General features: G+C 39.6%; 1 protein-coding gene across 1 annotated transcript in view; it reads left to right on the top strand.

The window, feature by feature from the left end:
• Nucleotides 1-1,130: 1,130 nt before the first annotated feature.
• SIDT1 (SID1 transmembrane family member 1) overlaps nt 1,131-19,266 on the top strand; it is a 172,469-nt gene continuing 154,333 nt past the window's right edge. Inside the window, exon 1 of the mRNA XM_036745918.1 lies at nt 1,131-1,413. Within this exon, the coding sequence (XP_036601813.1) occupies nt 1,177-1,413 (237 nt within the window). The 5' untranslated portion in view covers nt 1,131-1,176. The remainder of the gene's footprint in view (nt 1,414-19,266) is intronic.

The following is a 19,266-nucleotide window of genomic DNA, read 5'->3' as shown; positions in this document are numbered from 1 at the left end:
GTATTATTGTTGGGTTCTTTTCCCTTCTGTATATAATATTTGCCCTTCAAAGCTTTCCCCTTTAATTCACAGATACATGGTCATACGATCTCATCCTAGAATTCTTTAGTTTTTAATTACACTGTTCTTCCTTTCTTTACCAGGCAATGATTTCTGTCTTTAAAGAAAAGTAAAGTGTTGACTATTAGGTGTTTCTCTTGAAGTCTTAGAAGACATGTTGAATAGAAAAATAGAGGGAAAGAATTATTCTTGGTTGAAACATACCTTTGGATAAATACAATTGCTGCTATTTGTCTTTGGTGTCTTATGGAACTAGACCAGCTAGCATTCATAATTGTTCTCTTTACTACATTTATTTTTATGGTTATACATATTTACATATGTATATATATGGTGAGATATGACTTCTTGTGGGGGAAATAAAAAGTGGGACAGGTGTTTATAAGAAGGCTCTGTTAAAGGAGAAAAGATTTTAGATTAATATTTAAGCTAGTAGTTTTAAATAGGTTTCAGCTTGGGAAAAAAGTCAAACATTCTAGTTTGGGTTAGGATCTGGATTAAGCTCACTGTTCCCTCAGTTTTAGCTGCTTAATATGCCTACTGCTAATTCGTCCTTCCCTTCCCTCCCTCCCCGCCCGCCCCCGGCGAAGTCATAGATTGATCTTAAATGGACTGAATTACCTCCGGGAGACAACTAGTTTGACGCTCTCAACTTTGGGTGCATCCTCTTGAAGTTCCCAAGTGATAGAAAATCCAATTTGGGGTGAGGGTGGAAGGTTGGGGAGGAGGGAAGTGAGAGCAAAGGCGAAATACTGGCTGAGTAGGTGAAGGATTCTTGTGGGCATGAAAGTAGAGGACCTGGGTTTCTAATCCAGAAAAAGAAAACATCAGTCGTCCTTGTTTCCTCCCACCTCCTACCCCTCATCCTTCTACTTCCCATCAAGGCTAGATCAATATTTTATCAGTCTATCTATTGCTAGCAGATTCCTGGCGCAAACCAGTGGGGGAAGTCAGACAGCGCCCAGGCTGCACTGAGTGAAACATTAGCCAGCCCCAATAGAGGCGGCTTTTAAAAGGTAACATAGTCTGCCTTTTCCCCTCCTTTTCTTTTTTTAAATTCCAGCTACGCGCTAACTCTAAGGCTGCCAGTGAAGGAGACAGCGCTCGGTGCCCACAATGCGGGGCTCTTTAGGGCTCGCCGTGCTCTATTTATTGCCCTGGCTCCTAGCTGCAGTGCCCCAGCTCCCTCCACCATACGGGGGACCGCCAAGGAGCTTCCCCCGGGCTCGGACGAGGAGTGGCCGCTCCCAAGATACCGCCAGGGGAGCCGATTTTGATCGCGTTTACAGCGGGGTGGTGAACCTCAGCACGGAGGAGATCTACTCCTTCAATTACACCAGCAAACCAGAGCAGGTAAGAGGCTTTTCTATTCCAAGTCTCTTGGGAACTTGCAAAATCTGTGAGCTTGGGTAAGGACAGTGCTGCATCTCCATGTCCTATATCCCCTGCAACTCATTTCCAGGTGGGGCGGGGTGGGGGTGGGGAGGGGGGAAGAGAGGAGTAGGTGGAGAGAAGAACCAAGAGAAATCCTCAGTCCCTTTCTCCTCTGAACTCTGGATTTCCTGACATATCAATATTCCACAAATCACCCATCAGACCAGAGGAGTAACTCTTCTTAACCTCCCTTCTTCTTAGTGCCAGCCAGGTCACTGTCATTTTTTCGTGCTTTGCAGTATTCCCACGCTCCAGCTTTTCGTTTTGATCTATGTCTCAGAGCCTGCTGTCCCTCTCCCACTCCGGGCTTTTTTTCTGGGTAAATCTCGAATTTTACTATTGAGGTAGCCACAGAGAGCACCTCTTTCCCTTGAGGTAATGACATGCTAGGACCATCATTTCATTTATGGTTGATGTACTGCTTCTGTCGAGCCCTACTGATTTTCATGCCAGGAGGGGAGATCTGCTGAAAATCAAAACTGAAAATCAGTGTAAGAATAGATAGAAATAACATCCATGAAGCTGTATATCATAATGAGAATAGCCTTGAATTCGGGGAGTCGGACAATCTGTGTTCTTTTCCTGACTCTGCCATTTACTAGCTCTGTGACCATAGGCAAGTCACTGTACATTTGGTACTGGATATATAAAACGGGAATGATCAAACTTGCATTATCCGTATCTAGAATGGTTGTGTAATTCCTAACAAATAGCATCAATAAAGTGCTTTGTGGCTTTACAATGGTATGTAAATATGTGCCTATTATTCCCTGTTTACAAATACTGTTTTTATATTGTTATGCTTTAGAAACACCAGCAGATCCAATTTTTAAAAATTGGATCATATACTACCAGTTGATATTCTAAGGACTGAGTGAATGGTGAGTGATAAATTGGTGAAAATTATAAACCCATTGCTGGCAATAGCTAATGTACAAGTTTTTTTCCATGAGGGGGAAAAACATCATACCAATAGCAAGTTTACTCCTTAACTATAGATATGCTTGTATATTGTAATAAAATGCATAGCAGTTCGGTTCTCCTCTGACAAGAAACCCTCTGGGGACAAAGAAAGAGGAACATTCTTTTAATGTGCTCCCCTCCGATGGCCAGAGGGGCTAGTGTTGATACCATTTGCATATTTCCTCTCATATGTCCTGTGTACAAAAGCTTAGAGTTTCCCACCTCTGAGTGTTTGTGTTAGAAGACAAGAGCATTACTGCAGAATCACAGTGATGTTCCGTGGCCTAGCTTGGCTCAACCCCAGTTACATCACACCCCAGGTTTGTGAAGTGAGGAGATAGAGCCATTCAATCTGGGAAAAGTTGGGAGAAGTGGTTGCAGTTCTCATTCCCTAAACTCACATAACATCATATCATTTTCTAATGTGGGGTTACAGAAACTGGCTTCCCTCCATCCTGATCATGAATCATAGTGTGATGTTTGGTTACAGGTTTAACCAAAGGTAGGCTTGAAAAACACCCTGTTCTTTCGTGTGAGTTTTCTGTTCTCTACCCCTCATTGGTAAGGAAGCTCAGACAATCAGGGTAAAACATGCCATCGGAGGATGCGTTAGCACTTTCTGCATTATGGGAATGGAAAGCTCATAAGAGATTATAGGGCTTTGTGCAACTTGCTATACAAGCAAAGAATCATTAGTGCACAAGTGCCTTAAAAATTAATAAAAACAAAAATTTAGCCTGGTCCTAATTTAAAGGATTAGAAAGTTCAGTCCAGATACTACTTGATTTTTTTCAGACAGTACTGTTTCATTGAAACAGTGTGATGATGTGGCAAGAGCAGGGTACTTAGAGTGAGAAGACCTAGATATAAAGCCTAAGCCACCTGCAAGGTGCATATAACCAGAGAAAAGTCACTTAACCTCTGTGAGCCTCCGTATCTCCGTCTGTAAGATGAGAGGATTAGACTAGAACCTGTTCTAGTTCTCATGTTCTGTACGTAAATATTATTTTTATATTGGTCTATAACAAAAGTTCAGTTTCTCTCAGTTGCTTTCCCATGCTTCTTTGATATGGAGGAGAAAAGAAAGGTGCCTGTCTCCCTCCCCACCCCCACCCTGTTTGTTTGCGTTGGGAGGAACATGCTTCTGAGAGCTATGTCTTCATCACTTTTCTCTATTGTATCTTCCACATAAAAACACCAACTGAGAGATACATTCAGCCAAGCCTGTGTAACCCTATTTAGGTAAATCCAACATCAGAAGTCCTTATGTTGTGCAAAATCTTGAGTAACGTAAATGGATACAGTGAGCAAAAGAAGGAACTGGGAAAAGTAATGATTGGGTTGGGCAAGTTGGAGAGTAACAGCAGTTCATTTTCTGAGATCTACTTTAAAGGAACATGGAGATACAGTAGAGTCACAAGGATGTTCCATGCTTCTGGGACAAAGTCAAAGGTGATATTGGCAGGCCACCAGAGGATGTCTGTCTGGAATGGAGAATGTAGGGCAAGGTTTATTACAAGATGAGAAAAACTAGTTAGGGAGGCACTAGCTGATGAAAGCAAGAGTCAGGTATTTGTATTTGATCTGGAGATAGATGAAAATCTAGCCATCATTCCATAGAGCTTCTTTCCCTTACAGAGAGTTATGTGGTTTCAGAGATACCAGTTATTCCACATAGGTTTTTAAGCTTGACATATTTCACTGGATTTCAGAGCTAAAAAGCATGGGGGAGAGAGGAGGGTGAATGATGATCCCTGGGAAAATCTATAGGAAAGAGTAATTGGGGAACATGAGAACTGAAGAGCGTTTTCGTAAGTCCAAAGAGCAGGGGTTCTCCACTGTTTCTCCTTTGGCAGTCTGGAAAAGACCCCTTCTCAGAATAGGGTTTTTAAATAAAATACATAGGATTATAAAGGAAACAAAAGGTTACCAAAAAACCTAACTTCGGGCTTCAGCATAGAAGTCTTGCTCTAGAGTCAGGGGATCGCTGGTAACAGGAAGAATGGGATGAGGGCAGGAGAAGCCACGCGAGCATAGAGAGACCAGAAGCACGAATTCGTATTCAGTGGAGGAGAAAAAGTTTGACAAATTCCTGAGGGCAAGAGGTTGTGAGTTAGACCCAGGGAGGAGGGAATTCGAGGACTATTCAAAGAAGAGAAAGCATGAGGAGCATGGAGAGGAAGAGAACGTGAAGGGTAGAGAGGTTAACTAGGAAAAGCATCGAATTTAGAATCAAGAATCATAGACTCGGATTCAGATCCCACCTCAAATACTTGAGTGCTTGATGTATGTGATCTTAAGTAAAGTCCTTTATATTTCCCAGGCTTCGATTTCCTCGTGATAGAAATTTCCAACAACTGCAACAATAACAGAAGCAGCACTTGTATAGTGCTTTAAGTTTAGCAAAGCCCTTTACGTATTTTATCTGCTCCTCACTTGGGATGGAAGTGTTATTATCATCCCCATTTCATAGATGGGGGAATTGAAGCAGAAAGCAATTGCGACTTGCCCAGGGTCACAGAACTTGTAAGTGTCTGAGGCAGAATTTGAACTCAGGTCTATCTGACTCTACCACTCTAGTGCTGAGTTGCCTGATCTCTATGTTTCTTTCTAGCTCTAAATTCTATGATTCAGTGATCTTCGAAATCATCTGGTTCAACCCCTGCATTTTGCAGATAAGGAAACTGAGGCCCAAAGAGGAGGAGTGACTTGCTTGAGGTTACACAATAAGTTAATTGCCTCACTAGGGAACAGAATCCATACCTCCTAACTTCCCGCTAGCGCTCTTTTCTTTATGCCACCCACCTCTGAAAATAGTTTTGTTATATTGTTTATCTATTTGATACGTCCACCTTTCGGCAGTGTATTATATTTCACAACAACCTGAAAATAATGGGTAGCTTTATTATTACTTTAGCTCTATCTTATCTAAGGTCTACAATATGTGTTTAAATCTGTTTATGCCAGTTTCCTAAGGCCAAATTTTATACTTTCTATTCAGTCCTTAATAATAGTACTGGAATATATTTGGTCTATACAGTGTTTATATTCCAGTGATAAATTATAGCTATATAAACAGCTAATTGTGTTTGCAACCCATATGCCAAGCTGAGAATCCTTGACCTCTCTCCTCTGACTGTTTCCTGTATTTAATCTTAGGGCTCCCCTCCAATAAAAATCTACATGGTTCATATTTGTCCCACCCAGGGGGCTCACTCAGGCCTTGAGAATGTTTGAATTTGACTTCTTTCAAACTCTCCTCCTATAATACTCAGTCCTCACATCTACTCTTGCCTTGACCCACCCATAGAAGCACCAGACTATTAATCTAGCCAAAGATAAAATCAATTTAACACAAGGAATATAAATAACAGAAAAGGAACTTATATCCTGCCCTTCCAGAAAAGGAGTAGGGCCATTCCTCTCCTCCCTTACCCAGAGGGTCTGCACTTATCACTGCAGCCACAGATTCATAAACCAAGTTAGGGGTCTACCAAGAGTATGCATGAAAATTGGAGACCACAGTAAAGGCAGCACCCACCTACCTCTCCCAGAGGGTCCTGCTTTCTTGTTGCTTCTGTTTCTGTGTCTTCATACTGTGTCAAGTCAAGTAAATAAACATTTACTAAGCACTGGTTATGTGTCAGCAACTAAGTGCTAAAGATACAAAGGAAAGTAAAAAGGGTGCTTGCCCTCAAGGAGCTTACAATCTAATGTGGAAAACAAAATACAAACAACTATATACAGACAAGTTATTGTTGCTCAGTCTTTTCAGTTGTCTGACTTTCAGTGACCCCGTTTGGAGTTTTCTTGGCAAAAATGCTGGAGAGGTTTGCCATTTCCTTCTCCAGTTCATTTTATAGATGAAGAAGATGAGGCAAATAGGGTTAAGTGACTTGTCTAGGATCACAGAGCAAGTGTCTGAAGCAAACAAATTATAAAAACGATAAATTAGAAATAATCTCAAGAAGACACTAGCTTTATACTACTACTACTACTACTATTACTACTTGCTAACATTTATATAGTGCTTACTGTGTACCAGGCAGTCTGCTAAGCACTTTGCAATTATTATCTCATTTGGTCCTTATATCAACCCCAATAGACAAGTGCTATCATTATCACCATTTTCCAGATGAAGAAACTGAGGTGAATAAGTTAAGTGACTTGCCAAGGGTCACACAGCTAGTAAGGATCTGAGGTCAGATTTGCATTCAGTTCTTCCTGATTACAGGCCCAGGGCTCTATCCACTGCACTACCTTGTTATATTATATGATTATAGTTATAATAATAGATAGCATTTATATAGTGCTTTAAGGTTTGCAAAGCATTAAGAGGAGACCAGGAATGGCTTCTTAGTTCCAGTGCCAAGATGTCTAAAGCACATCCAAATCCCCCTCCATACAACTTGAAAACCACCTCAGAATTGACCTAGGAGCAGGGAAGCAGCTTGCTTGCACAGCAGGAAAGATCTGACTCACTGGGGTAGGAGGAGAGAGAGGCCCATGAGCAATAGCAGCAGTCAGACTCACAGCAGGAGGCCTGCAGCAGAGCTCCAAGTCTGGGCGATTCACCAGTGGGGGGCGGGGGGGGTGGCTCCTTCCTGCAAACCAGCAGTCCCCTAGGCAAGTGAACAGTCTGTGTAGTGCAGCAAGGTCCCACTCCAGTGACCCCACCCCTAGCACAAGTTTCCAGCCAGGCCTTGACCCCATTGCTTGACCCCTGGGGCCGAGCATCAACAAGATCTCTCCTCTAGGGCCTACCACCAGAGAGACTCTATTACTATAGCAACCCAGCAGCAGGGCCCACCCCTAGGGTAGGCCAGCAGCTAAACCCCACATCCAGGAAAGACCAAGAGATGGTACCCCTCACACCCAACCCAGTACAAGTCAAAAGGGAAGACCACCCTCCAAAGAAAGCAAGCAGCTAAGCCCTGAAGCCCCGTGAAGGCCCCAGAGCCCCAGCACAAAAAGCTTGGGACAGTGCAGGACCAGAGGCCAACTCTCATATAAAAATGCCCAGTCACAAAAAAGGCAGAAAAAATGAACAAGAAACAAATAAAAGAGCTTGACTAGAGAAAGTTACTATGGTGACAAGGAAGATCGAGGCATAAACTTAGAAGAGGACAATAGTGTCAAAATGGCTACATGTGAAGCCTCAAAGAAAAATGTAACTTGGTCTCAGGCCCAAAAAGAATTCCTGAAAGAGCTTAAAAAGGCTTTTAAAAAGTAAATTAGAGAAATAGAAGAAAAATTGGGAAAAGAAACGAGAGTAATGCAGGAGAATCATGGAAAGAGAGTCAACAGCATGGGAAAAGACATACAAAAATTTACTGAGGAAAATAACTCCCTAAAAATAGAATTGGCCAAATGGAAGAGGAAGTACAAAAACTCACTGAAGAAAATAACTCCTTAAAAATTAGAATTAAACAAGTGAAAACTAATGGGACATCAATGAGACACCTATGAGACATCAAGATATAATAAAACAAAATAAAAAAAGTTAAAAAGAAAAAGAAAAAAAGAAATTTCTCATTGGAAAAATAATTGACCTAGAAAAAAGATCCAGGAGAGATAATATAAGAATTGTTGGACTACCTGAAAGTAATGATTAAAAAAAAAAAGCCTGAGCAACATCTTTCAAGAAATTATCAATGAGAACTGCCCTGATATATTAGAACCGGGGGGTGGGGTGGGGAATAGAAATTAAAAGAATCTACCAATTACTGCCTGAAAGAGATCCCAAAATGAAAACTCCTGGCACATCATAGCCAAATTCCAGAGGTCCCAGTGCAAGGAGAAAGTACTGCAAGCAGCCAAAAGAAACAATTCAAATATCATGGAACTACAGTCAGGATAACCCAGGATTTGGCAGTTTCCACACTAAAGAACCAGAGGGCTTGGAATATGACATACTGGAAAGCAAAGGAGTTAGGATTGTTGAATATAATCTTTCAAACTGAATATAATCTTTCAGGGGGGAAATGGATATTTAATGAATGGATATTGAGGATAATGGATAATGAATGGATAATGAAATGGATATTTAAGCATTTCTAATTAAAAGACTAGAGCTGAATAAAAAATATTGACCTCCAAATACAAGACTCAAGGGAAGCATAAAAAGATAAAAAAGGTACAAGAAAGAAAACATAGGAAATTCAATAAGGTTAAATTGTTTCTATTTCTATATGGTAAGATAATATTTGTAACTCAACAACTTTATTACTATAAGTGCAATTAAAAGGAGTATATGCAGACAGAAGTCATGGATGTAAGGTAACCTTGAAAAACAAAATAAAGAGTTGAGAAAGAAAATTGCACTGGAAGAAGGAGGAGGGAGATTGAATGGGATAAATTATCCCACATAAAAGAGGCATTATAAAGCTATTATAATGGAGGGGAACATTGAGGGGTGAGGCTGGGGGGAAAAACTTAAATCTTACTCTCATCAAAATTGGCTCAAAGAGGGAATAACATACACATTTAGTTAGATATAGAAATCTATCTTACCGTATAAGGAAGTAAAAGGGGACAGGAATAATAGAAGGGGGAGAGGGGACTGATAAAAGGGAGGGTACATTGAGGAAGGCAGTGATCAGAAGTAAAACACTTATGAGAAGGGAAAGGATGAGGGTAAGAGAGAGGGGGATAAACAAGTGAAAATAGCATGGAGGGAGATACACAGTTATCATAACTGTAAGTGTGAATGGAATGGACTCATTCATAAAATGGAAGCAGCTAGCAGAATGGATTAAAAACCAGAATCTTATACTATATTGTTCACAAGAAACGCATTTGAAGCAGTGAGATACACACAGACTAAAGATTAGGGGCTGGAGCAGAGTTTATTAAGCTTCAGCTGAAGCAAAGAAAGCACGGGTAGTAATCATGATCTCAGGCAAAGCAAAAGCAGTGGGAGGGGTAGAATTTGAAACTCAAAGCTTTAAATAAAAATGTTTTAAAAATTTTTTTAAGGAATGGCTTCTTAAAGAAGGTGGAATTTTAGCTTAGACTAAAGAAAGCCAGGAGGCAGAGAAGAAGGAAGGGGAGAATTCCAGCATGTGAATGCCAGTGAAAATGCCCAAAGTTAGGAGATGGATCATCTTATTTGAGGAACAGCAGGGCGGCCAGTGTCATTGGACAGAAGAATACATGGAAGGGAGTGAAGTGTAAGAAGATTAGAAAGGTAAGAAGAGGCCAGGTTATAAAAGGCTTTTAAAGCCAGAGGATTTTATATTGATCCTGAAGGTGAGAGGAAGCCACTGGAACTAGTTGAGTAAGGGGATGGGGGTGGGAGTAGTCTGTGACATGGTCAGACCTGCACTTTAGGTTAAGGAGGCAAGAAACTTAAGAGAAGACAGTGTAGAGATGGAGTGATTCTCCTAAGGGGTCAAGATGGGGTAGGGAGGAGAGTGTAGTCAGTACAGGGATGATGAGAGGGTAGAGGGACTAGTAGTCATGGTGAAGACAAGAACAGAGATAGGGGTCATAAGGCACGGGGAAAGATAGGATGATAAAAGATTATAATCAGAAAAGGAATTTCACAGTTCATGAATGTGGAAGTAGAGCCCTCATAAGTGATTAGCAATATCAAGGGAAGAAGTAGGTCATGGGACAGGAGTCAGCTGAGGAGCTGGAATATTGGTGTGTTTGAGGTGATAAGTGTCAAAGTCCACTGGCATGACAGCAAGAGTTGGGGAGGAGAGAAAAGATTGTGAGCGAGGCCCTGAATTCATTGAGGAAGAAAACAGAATGTCCTGGAAATAGGTAGATAATAGCTACCAGAATCTTGATTTGGTGATAAATATGGATTGAACGAATCTCCGAGGAGAAGAGGGTACTGAGTTTTGGTGAGAGAGGCTAGAAGTGAGCATGAGGAGCATCGAAGTCCTGTCTTCTACCATGGTTTGTGAGTTGTTAGATATGAAGAAAAGTACAGCCAGGGCTGGAAAGGGTGGCCAGGGATGGTGTAACAGGAGGGAGTCAAATCTGAATGAACACGAGAAGATGAAAGGAATGAGAAAGAAAAAGGTTTAAGATGCAAGCAAGTTTATTACCTGTGAAGAAGGTGTTCAGAGGCACAGTGGAAAGGGTGGGTAGATTCTGAATAGGATGGTGGTGGGGTGGTGTTGAGGGGGGTAGGAACAAGGGAGCAGGCAGTGGGAGGATAGATAATAGGAGGGTCAGAATTGCTGGGAGAGGAAGCAGATGAGCAAAAGGCAGGATGGGAACATATGCTAAGCATTGCAGAATGGATTCTGGCAGGTTATCCTCATACCCAGGGGACAGGCAGCTGGTATGGAGGTCTTATAGACTGCAGAGTTAGCCAGTAGTGCAGATTGAGTGGCGAGGCTGAGACTTCTCATGCTATGGAAGTTCCAGGCTGGCATTCACAAATCATTGGGTTGGCCTCAGGATGGAGTCATCCCAGTTCTCAGGCTCCTTGTTGTTTAGAGAGTGGCGTGTTCATGTTGACCAACCAGTTCGGTGTTCCCAATCATTGCCATGATCTTACAAAACTACCAATCCATTTGGTCATGTTTCTTTTCCTGCACAGGTACTTCGGGCCTGTAGCGTTATAAGAAAGGATTTTTAGAGAGGACTTGGCCCCCTTCATAATGCCCTGAGTCCTTCGACATTGGTGCATGTCTACTCTACACAGCAAGAGCTCAAAGCACTTTGAACGTAAGCTCACTTCTCCCCTCTCATTTATGGCAGGAGCTCTTAACCTTTTCTGTGTTATGGACTCTTTTGATAATCCAGTGAAGTCTAAAGACTCCTCAGACTCTTTAGTTTTGCTTATATTCATAATTGAAGGAAATGCTAAATTTCAGCTAAAGGCTAATGAAAATAAAGGAGTAATTTTCCTATCCTAGTTCATTGATTCCCTGAAATCTATCCACGGACACTTGGAGGCCTGTGGACCCCAGATTAAGAATTCCTGATTTGGAAAATGTGTTTTCCCTGAATACAGGGGGAAATTATTTTTTTTTCTGTCTCTCTCCCACCCGAATTCATGTTATGGAGTTGAACTTGTTTTTGATTTAGGAGAGAACCACTCTCTCTTGACTAATTTGGGGGGCTTACTGCCAGCTCCAATAATTTTCTGTTACTCTGAAAGTGGCACATCAAAATATCAGAGGGATATAGGGGGCCAGCCCTTATATAACTGAAAGGAAGTTGTTACATGTGACTGGTCTGATCGCGCCTGATCTTAGTATGTTCTCCCAAGTGGGCTACCCACCTTGCACTATACTTGCCCTCATACTCATAATAAGAATGGAAGTAATGGACAAGAAGAGGACATATCTTTTAAGAGTTTTTCTTTCTGGGATTACATAAATATATTTCTTGATTCTCATGTAAGATAATCAAGCTAATTATCTCATTTGCTGTACACAATCTCTTTGGTTAATGTTGTCATTTTAACGTTCTTTGTCCATGATAGAAAATATATGCTATTAGCAGATAGCTCTAAATGGAAGAGCAGCTAGGTGGTACAATGGATGGTGCTCCAAATCTGGAGTCAGAAAGATTCATCATCCCGAGTATGAATCTGGCCTCAGACCCCTACTAGCTATGTGACCCTGGGCAAGTCACTTAACCCTGTTTGCCTCAGATTCCTCATCTATAAAATGAGCTGGAGAAGGAAATGGCAAACTACTCTAGAGTATCTTTGCCAAGAAAACCCCAAAGGGGGTCATGAAGAGTCACACACGACTGAACAACTAAATAGAATAACTGTTTTGTTGGGATTTGTTTTTATTGAAGAAAATATTAATGGAAATGGTAAAGCTGAGATTTAATATTTAAAATGTTATTAGCATCATTACCACCACCTGTTTATAAGTGAATATCCAAAATGGGCCTGATGTAGTGCAGCTGCATTTCACATATAAAGAGCTGCTCCAATACATTGAGAATTTAATTTCCTACTTCCCCATGAGACTTAACTCTCCCTTATCATAATATATGTAATTTGACATAATTGCTGATTCTTTTTGCTTCAAAATAGTTTATGTCCATCCTAACTGTGGAAATAAGAAAACTCATCTTCTGCTGTCACTGTCCCAAATCCTATGCTAAATCCAAATTTAAGCAGAGAATCATCCGGAAAAAAAAAGGATCTTCATATCATTTTCACAATCAAATTCTTTCTTTGATTCAGCAGACATCTATTATGTAGCAACACTGGGTAAAGCATTGCACCAATGCTATGGTTTAGCCAAACTGTCCTACTTGTTGATCCTCATAAACAACAGATCCTGTCCCATCCAACCTGTTGTTTCACAAAGTTGTCTGCATGCCTAGGAAGTGATCACTCCTTCCCCACCCCTGCCCCTTAGAATCCTGACTTTCCTTCAAAGCTCAAAGGGCACTTTCTACATAAGGCTCTTCCTTATCCTCTTAGATAATAGCACCCCCAAAAATATATTTCCCTGTATTTCTTTTATATCAGCATTGCATGAATTGACATATGTAAATGTTATCTCTCCAACAGAATGTAAGGCCAGTGAAGACAGGAACAGTTTCATTTTTGTCTTTGTCCATGGCACCTAGCACAGCACCAGGCACATTAAATGGTGGCTTAATAAATGCTTGTTCATTGTACTTGGAATGAGAAATACAGAGGTAAAGTGGGAAACCTTTCTTGCCCTCAAGGAGTTTCCAATCTAGTTAGGGAGGATTAAAGTATAAAAATGACAATAAAACAAAAGAGAACATGATAAGTTGACCTCTAAGAGCTATCCTATCTCTAAATCTTATGATCTCCAATACACAAGAAAAGTACAAAGAAAAGGATATTTGAATTCTGGAGGGGTCAAAGTGCCTTTTCAAATAATCTTTACAAAGTGCTTTTCTCAAAAAGCCCTGGGAGGTAGGAAATGCAAGTATTATATCTCTATTTTACAGATGAAGAAACTGAGGACCAGAGAGTCTATGATTTGTGCAATGTCAAACAGCTAGTTAAATGTCAGGGCCAAACTGGAACCTGGCCCTAACACAGTGCTCTTACTATCAGGTCATATTTTCAACAAAAAGAGATCTGAAAAGGTTAGTAGTTGAAATGGGTCTTATGTTAGCAGGCAGAAATTGAATGTGTGTGTGGGGGGGTAGCAATATTTCAGGAATTGGGAGTGAATTGATAAAAGGCTCATAGGAGACAAAGTGAAGGACATCATTTCTCACTGAAATAAAGGCCCATTTTTTGAACACCAATATTTTTCTTGATACTATATAATAATAATTAAAAACAGGCAGTTATATAAGTGTGTGTGTATGTAATTTTAGAGTTTGTAGAGAACTTTACATATATCATTTGAGCCTCACAACAGACATTTGCTCTCCCATTGCTACAAGTCATGGAATACCATATTTTCTGAAGAATTACAATTGCAGGTCACCTGAAGGACAATGGAAAGGTGCATTCTGGGTATGAGCGGGCTGTGACATATTGCCAATGAAGTACTGCATGAGAGGTGATATAGTGGGATATCATTAAAAGAAGTGCATCACTAGAAAAGTATTTGAGCCAGTTATGTAGCAAGAGCAAGGAGTGAGCATACAGCCCGCAAACTCCACTGCCATGCCATGAAGTGTCAGGAGACAGAAAAGAAGGTATCCTGCATGCTAGGTCAATGCATATGGAAGATTTATTGAAGAATAGGGACAAGGATCACACAGGATGAGAAAGCACTGATGGTGATCTCCACTACTTGAAAACATGCCCCTAGATCTGTCCTAGTAGCTAAGTATCTAAGTGATAAATGCAATATATGAGGGGATTGTGAGGTTTACATTTCGATTCAATTCAATTGAACAAATATTTATTAAACTTCTACTATGTGCAGTGCATGGTGTTAAGTAGTGGGGATACCAAGTATGGTGCTGAAACAGACAAAAATAAGACAGTTCTTGCTATAAAGAGAAGAGAGATTCAGTATGGATGCAAATAGACATTAATACAAATTGATTTGAGGAGGGAGAAAGCCCTAAGCAATAGACAGTTCTGGGAACCTTCATAGAAGAGGTGAGCTGGGCCTTGAAGAAAGCCCTCTCTGCTGTGAAGAACATATTCCAAGCACGATGAATGGCGAGAGATGGAATTTTGAGTTCACAAAATAATTAGTATTCCAGTTTAGTGAAAACATAGAGCGTGTGAGGTGAAATAAAACAAAATGTCTTGAAAGGTAGATTGTTTTCAGAATGTGGAAGACTTTAAACACCAAACTGAGGAGCTTGCCTGTTATACCTGAGGCATCAGAGGACCACTTGAGTATTTTGAGCAGAGGAATGCTGTGGTTAAAAGCATTTATCAGTTTCCTCCTCATCATTCCTATAATGTTACAAGTAGAGATTCTTATTATTGCTCTCTTGTATTATTACAGTAACTTCCTAATGAGTATTCCCAGTTTAAAACCCTTTGTTTGGCATTCAAAGCCCGTCATATACCTTTCCAGTCTCCCTACACGTAATCCCCACCACAAACTCTTTGATCCATTGACATTGACTCCTGACTGTTCCATGAACACAATACTCCATCTCTTGGCACTTGGTATTTTCACAGATTGTCCCCATGCCTGGAACACTCCTTCCTCATCTACTGGCTTCCCTGAAGTCCCAGCTAGAATACAACCATAGTTCTACAGGAAGCCTTTTTCAGACCCTCTTAATCCTAGTTCCTTCTTTTAAAAAAATTATTTCCTATTCATCCTGCGTATGCTTGTTTGTACATATTTGTTTGCTAGTTGACTCCCCAGTTAGATTGTGAGCTACTAGCGGGTAGGGACTGTCTTTTGCCTCTTGATATCCTCAGCACCAAGCATTGTGACTAGCACAAGTAGGGGCTTAATAAATGTTTATTGACTGACTGATTTGACTCTCCTTCCTTCAACCCATACTTCAGACCTATGTCAGACTAATCTGCCTCCTCTATATGGTCATGCCATTCTTCTGCTCAAAACTCTTCAGTGCCTATTCAATAACTACCAAGAACCATCAAATGCTATTGCTTTTCAAGAATGACATCTACCTGGTGGCATTCTACCTTTTCAGCCTTACCTTATCCTGTTCCTTACTGCTTGCCCCCACCGCAAGCTTTTGCTTCTGCCGTACTGCACTACTCATTGTCATTTCTTTATGCTCCATGCTGTCCCCACCTCCACTTGTTTGCTTAGGAAATTCTCAATAGCTAGATTGCCCTCCTCATATCCTCACCTCTCTGCCCCACTGCACACCACCTGTTGGATTGAAAATCATGTTTTATTTCATTTTCAGCCTTCTTATTTTTTCCAATTTCTTAACACTTTTGTTTAAAGTTTTATTTATTTATTTTTATCTTATATCACGTTAGTTTATTTATTTATATATTTAATTTAATTATATTTAATACATTTATTTAAATTATTATTTTTAATATTATAATAAATATATAATTGTATAATATAAATAATAATGTGTATTATCTATTATTTATTAAATATATTTTAACATATTTTATTATATTTAATATAAATATAATCTATTTATATTATGTTATGTTATGTTATATAATGTAATATAATATAATACAATATTACATTACATTTCATTATTTATTTAATTATTTAAAGTTTCCAAATTCTATCCTTCCCTCCTTCCCTTCCCTTCTCTCCCCCCTACCTGAGATGGTAAGCCCTCAGATATAGTTATACATGTGCAATTAGGTAACACATTTCCATATTAATCATTTTGTACAAGAAGACTCGAAAAAAAAGGGTGAAAAATAGCATGCTTTGGTCTGTATTCAATCAATGTCAATTCTTTCTCTGGAGGTAGATAGTATTCTTCATCATTAGTCCTTTGGGATTGTCTTGGATCATAGTACTGATGAGAATAGCTAAGTCATTCACAATTCTTCATCGAACAATATGGTTGTTACTGTGTACAGCGTTCTCCTAGTTCTGTTCACTTCACTATGCATCAGTTCATGTAAGTCTTTCCAGGTTTTTCTGAAATCATCCTGCTTGTCATTTCTTACAGCACAATAATATTACATTACAATCATATACCACAGGTTGTTTAGCTATTCCTCAATTGATGGGCATCTCTTTATAAATCATATTTTAAGTCCCAATTCAAATCCTACCTCCTCATGAAGTCTTCCCCTGCTTCACTCTTAGGAAGAACTTTATTCTTCCCCATGCCTCCTAGAGATGTTGTGTATCACTTTGTTTGCTTTTCTTTTATTATGCTTATGATGTGTTATTTTGCATTATAGTGACATATTTTATATTCCCCTATTCTAAGCTTTGTAACCCTATACCTAACACAGTGCTAGACATTTAACAAATGTTTGCTTAATTGGATTGAATTATTTCAATCACTATTATCCTGTTCACTGTTCCCTGGCTGTTCCAATTTGTCAATGTCCTTCTTAAATTGTGGCGACAAAAACTAAAATGTTCCAGTTGTGGTCCCAACAATGCAGAGTCAAAGAGAAGTTCCTTGTTCTGTATACAATGTGTACAATGATCTTATCAATGCAGACTAAAAACATTCATATTAAGTCCTCCCACACCTTGGATTAATATAGTTGTGTTGGAGAAATGATTTTAAAAAAGAGAATCTTCTTAAATCCTATCAGCAAATTCGTTTAAGTGTGAAAAGGATTTTAAAATGTTATAGCACTTAAAATGCATACTTCCCCTCCCAAAAAAAACCCAACAACTAGCCTACATTTAAGTCCCCACATCTAATACATGATGTCTGTGAGACTGTAAACAAGCCATTTTACCCCTAATTGCCTCAGGAAGCTCTCTTAGACTAGGGAGGGGGGCAGAGAGGGAAGAAACAAGTATTTATTATTGCCTACTATATGCCAGGCACTGTGCCAAGTTCTTTACAAATATTATGTCACTTGATCTTCATAACAGCCCTGGAGGTGGGTGCTATTATGGTCCCCATTTTAAAGTCAAGGAAACTGAGGCAGATGGAAGTTAAGTGACTTGCCAAGAGTCACGGAGCTGGTAAATATCTGAAGCCAAATTTGAACTTGGATCTTTCCAACTCCAGGTTTCAGTACTCTTATTCACTATACCACCTAACTGTCCCTAGAGAAAATGGCACTATACAGATCTGGTGCTGTTCTCTACATTGGTAGAGAGAGTCTCCTCACTAAGAGTTCTCTGTCTAGCATGCTTTAATGTAAGCATTATAACAGCATCTGCTCTTTGAGCAAGAGTAGGACAGTTCCTTTCAATCCTTTTTAATTCTCATCTTGTACCTTGCTCCATGTACATTAGCCCCAGGGCAACTCATCTGGTAAAACTGACTGTCCATGAGTGGGGCTGGTGACCTTTGTTCTACTTTCTTTCCAGCAATGAAGTCACCACACTCCCTACATTGATTTAGTGTTCAGTGCCTGGCACATATTAAGCACTTAATAAGTACTTATTGATTGATTATTCAGTACGATACTGTGCTCAAGAACACTGGGAACCTAGAAGTCAGCATGAGTATATTTATAGATACAGTCCTCTGGTCCTAACTCAACAGGATCAGAGAATAATCAAAAAGCCCTTGAGAGAAAATTCTTCTATCTGACAACTCAACATACATTTTTTTGTTGCTAATAGCTATGGCCTTGAAGCTAAAATGAATTGGAAACATGTAAATAAGTAAGGACCATACTGTCAGTTGAATGCAGTTAAACAAACAATTGATAAAATTGAAGGTAATACAAAAGGCAGTACTTGGTTCTCATGGTAAGCATCTGTAGATTTATTTTTTGCTTCCCCTACTTTTTGATGTTTGGTGAGATGATAAATGCTCATACTATTCCATCATCATCTTCCATCATTTTTAAATTTTTTATTAATGTCTTGTTTTTATATTACCTTCATTTCCCTAAATATTTAAGGTGGTTGCAGTGGAGTCAGGAAGACCTGAGTTCAAATCTGGCCTCAGACTCTTCTAGCTATGTGACTCTGGGCAAGTCACTTAACCCCTGTTTGCCTCAATTTCCTCATCTATAAAATGAGGATAATAAGAGTACCTCCTTGCAGGGTAATCATAGCAGCCAAGACTGACATATGTAATGTTCTAAACTCATAGTCTCTCATATCTACAAAGAAGGGAGGAATTTTCATTTTATCAACTTTTATGTGTGGACAAGCATGGTCATTATAATTAAACAGTGATAAGTTTCAATTTTTTTCATTGTTCTTTCCTTTTATGCTGTTGTATCCATTGTGTGTATTGTCTTCCTGGTTCTGCTTACTTCACTTTGTATCCGTGCATAGGCCTTCTCATGCCTTCTTGCGGTGCTCCTATTCACTGCTTGTTACAGTACAATAACCCTCCATTGTATTCATATAATATAATTTGTACAATTGTTGGGCATCTATTTTGTTTTCAAGCTGTTGCTATTTAAGAAGATCTATCAATGTTAGGACCCTTCTTTCTGTCTTTGACCTCATTGGGGTGTCTCTGGGTCAAAGGATAGGGACATTTTTAATTGCCTTCTTAGCGTAATTCTAAATTCCCTTCCTAAATGGTCAGACCAATTCACAGCTACACCAAGAGTTTGATAGAGTGCCTTGTCTTTCTACAGCCCCTCCAGCATTGACTATTCCTGTCTTTCATTACCTTTGACAATATGACGAATTTGAGGTGAAACCTCAAAACTGTTTTGATTTGCACTTCTTTTATGATCAGTGATTTGGAGTAATCTTTTACATGCTTACTAATTGCAATTCTTTTGAGAACAGTTCTCTAACTAATGTATTGGAAAATTACTTTTGGTCATGTATATCTGTTAGTTTT

The sequence above is a fragment of the Trichosurus vulpecula genome, chromosome 2 (assembly GCF_011100635.1).
Source record: "Trichosurus vulpecula isolate mTriVul1 chromosome 2, mTriVul1.pri, whole genome shotgun sequence".
NCBI lineage: Eukaryota > Metazoa > Chordata > Mammalia > Diprotodontia > Phalangeridae > Trichosurus > Trichosurus vulpecula.
The sequence above is the reverse complement of the archived record's forward strand: the minus strand, read 5'-3'. Positions and strand labels throughout refer to the sequence as shown.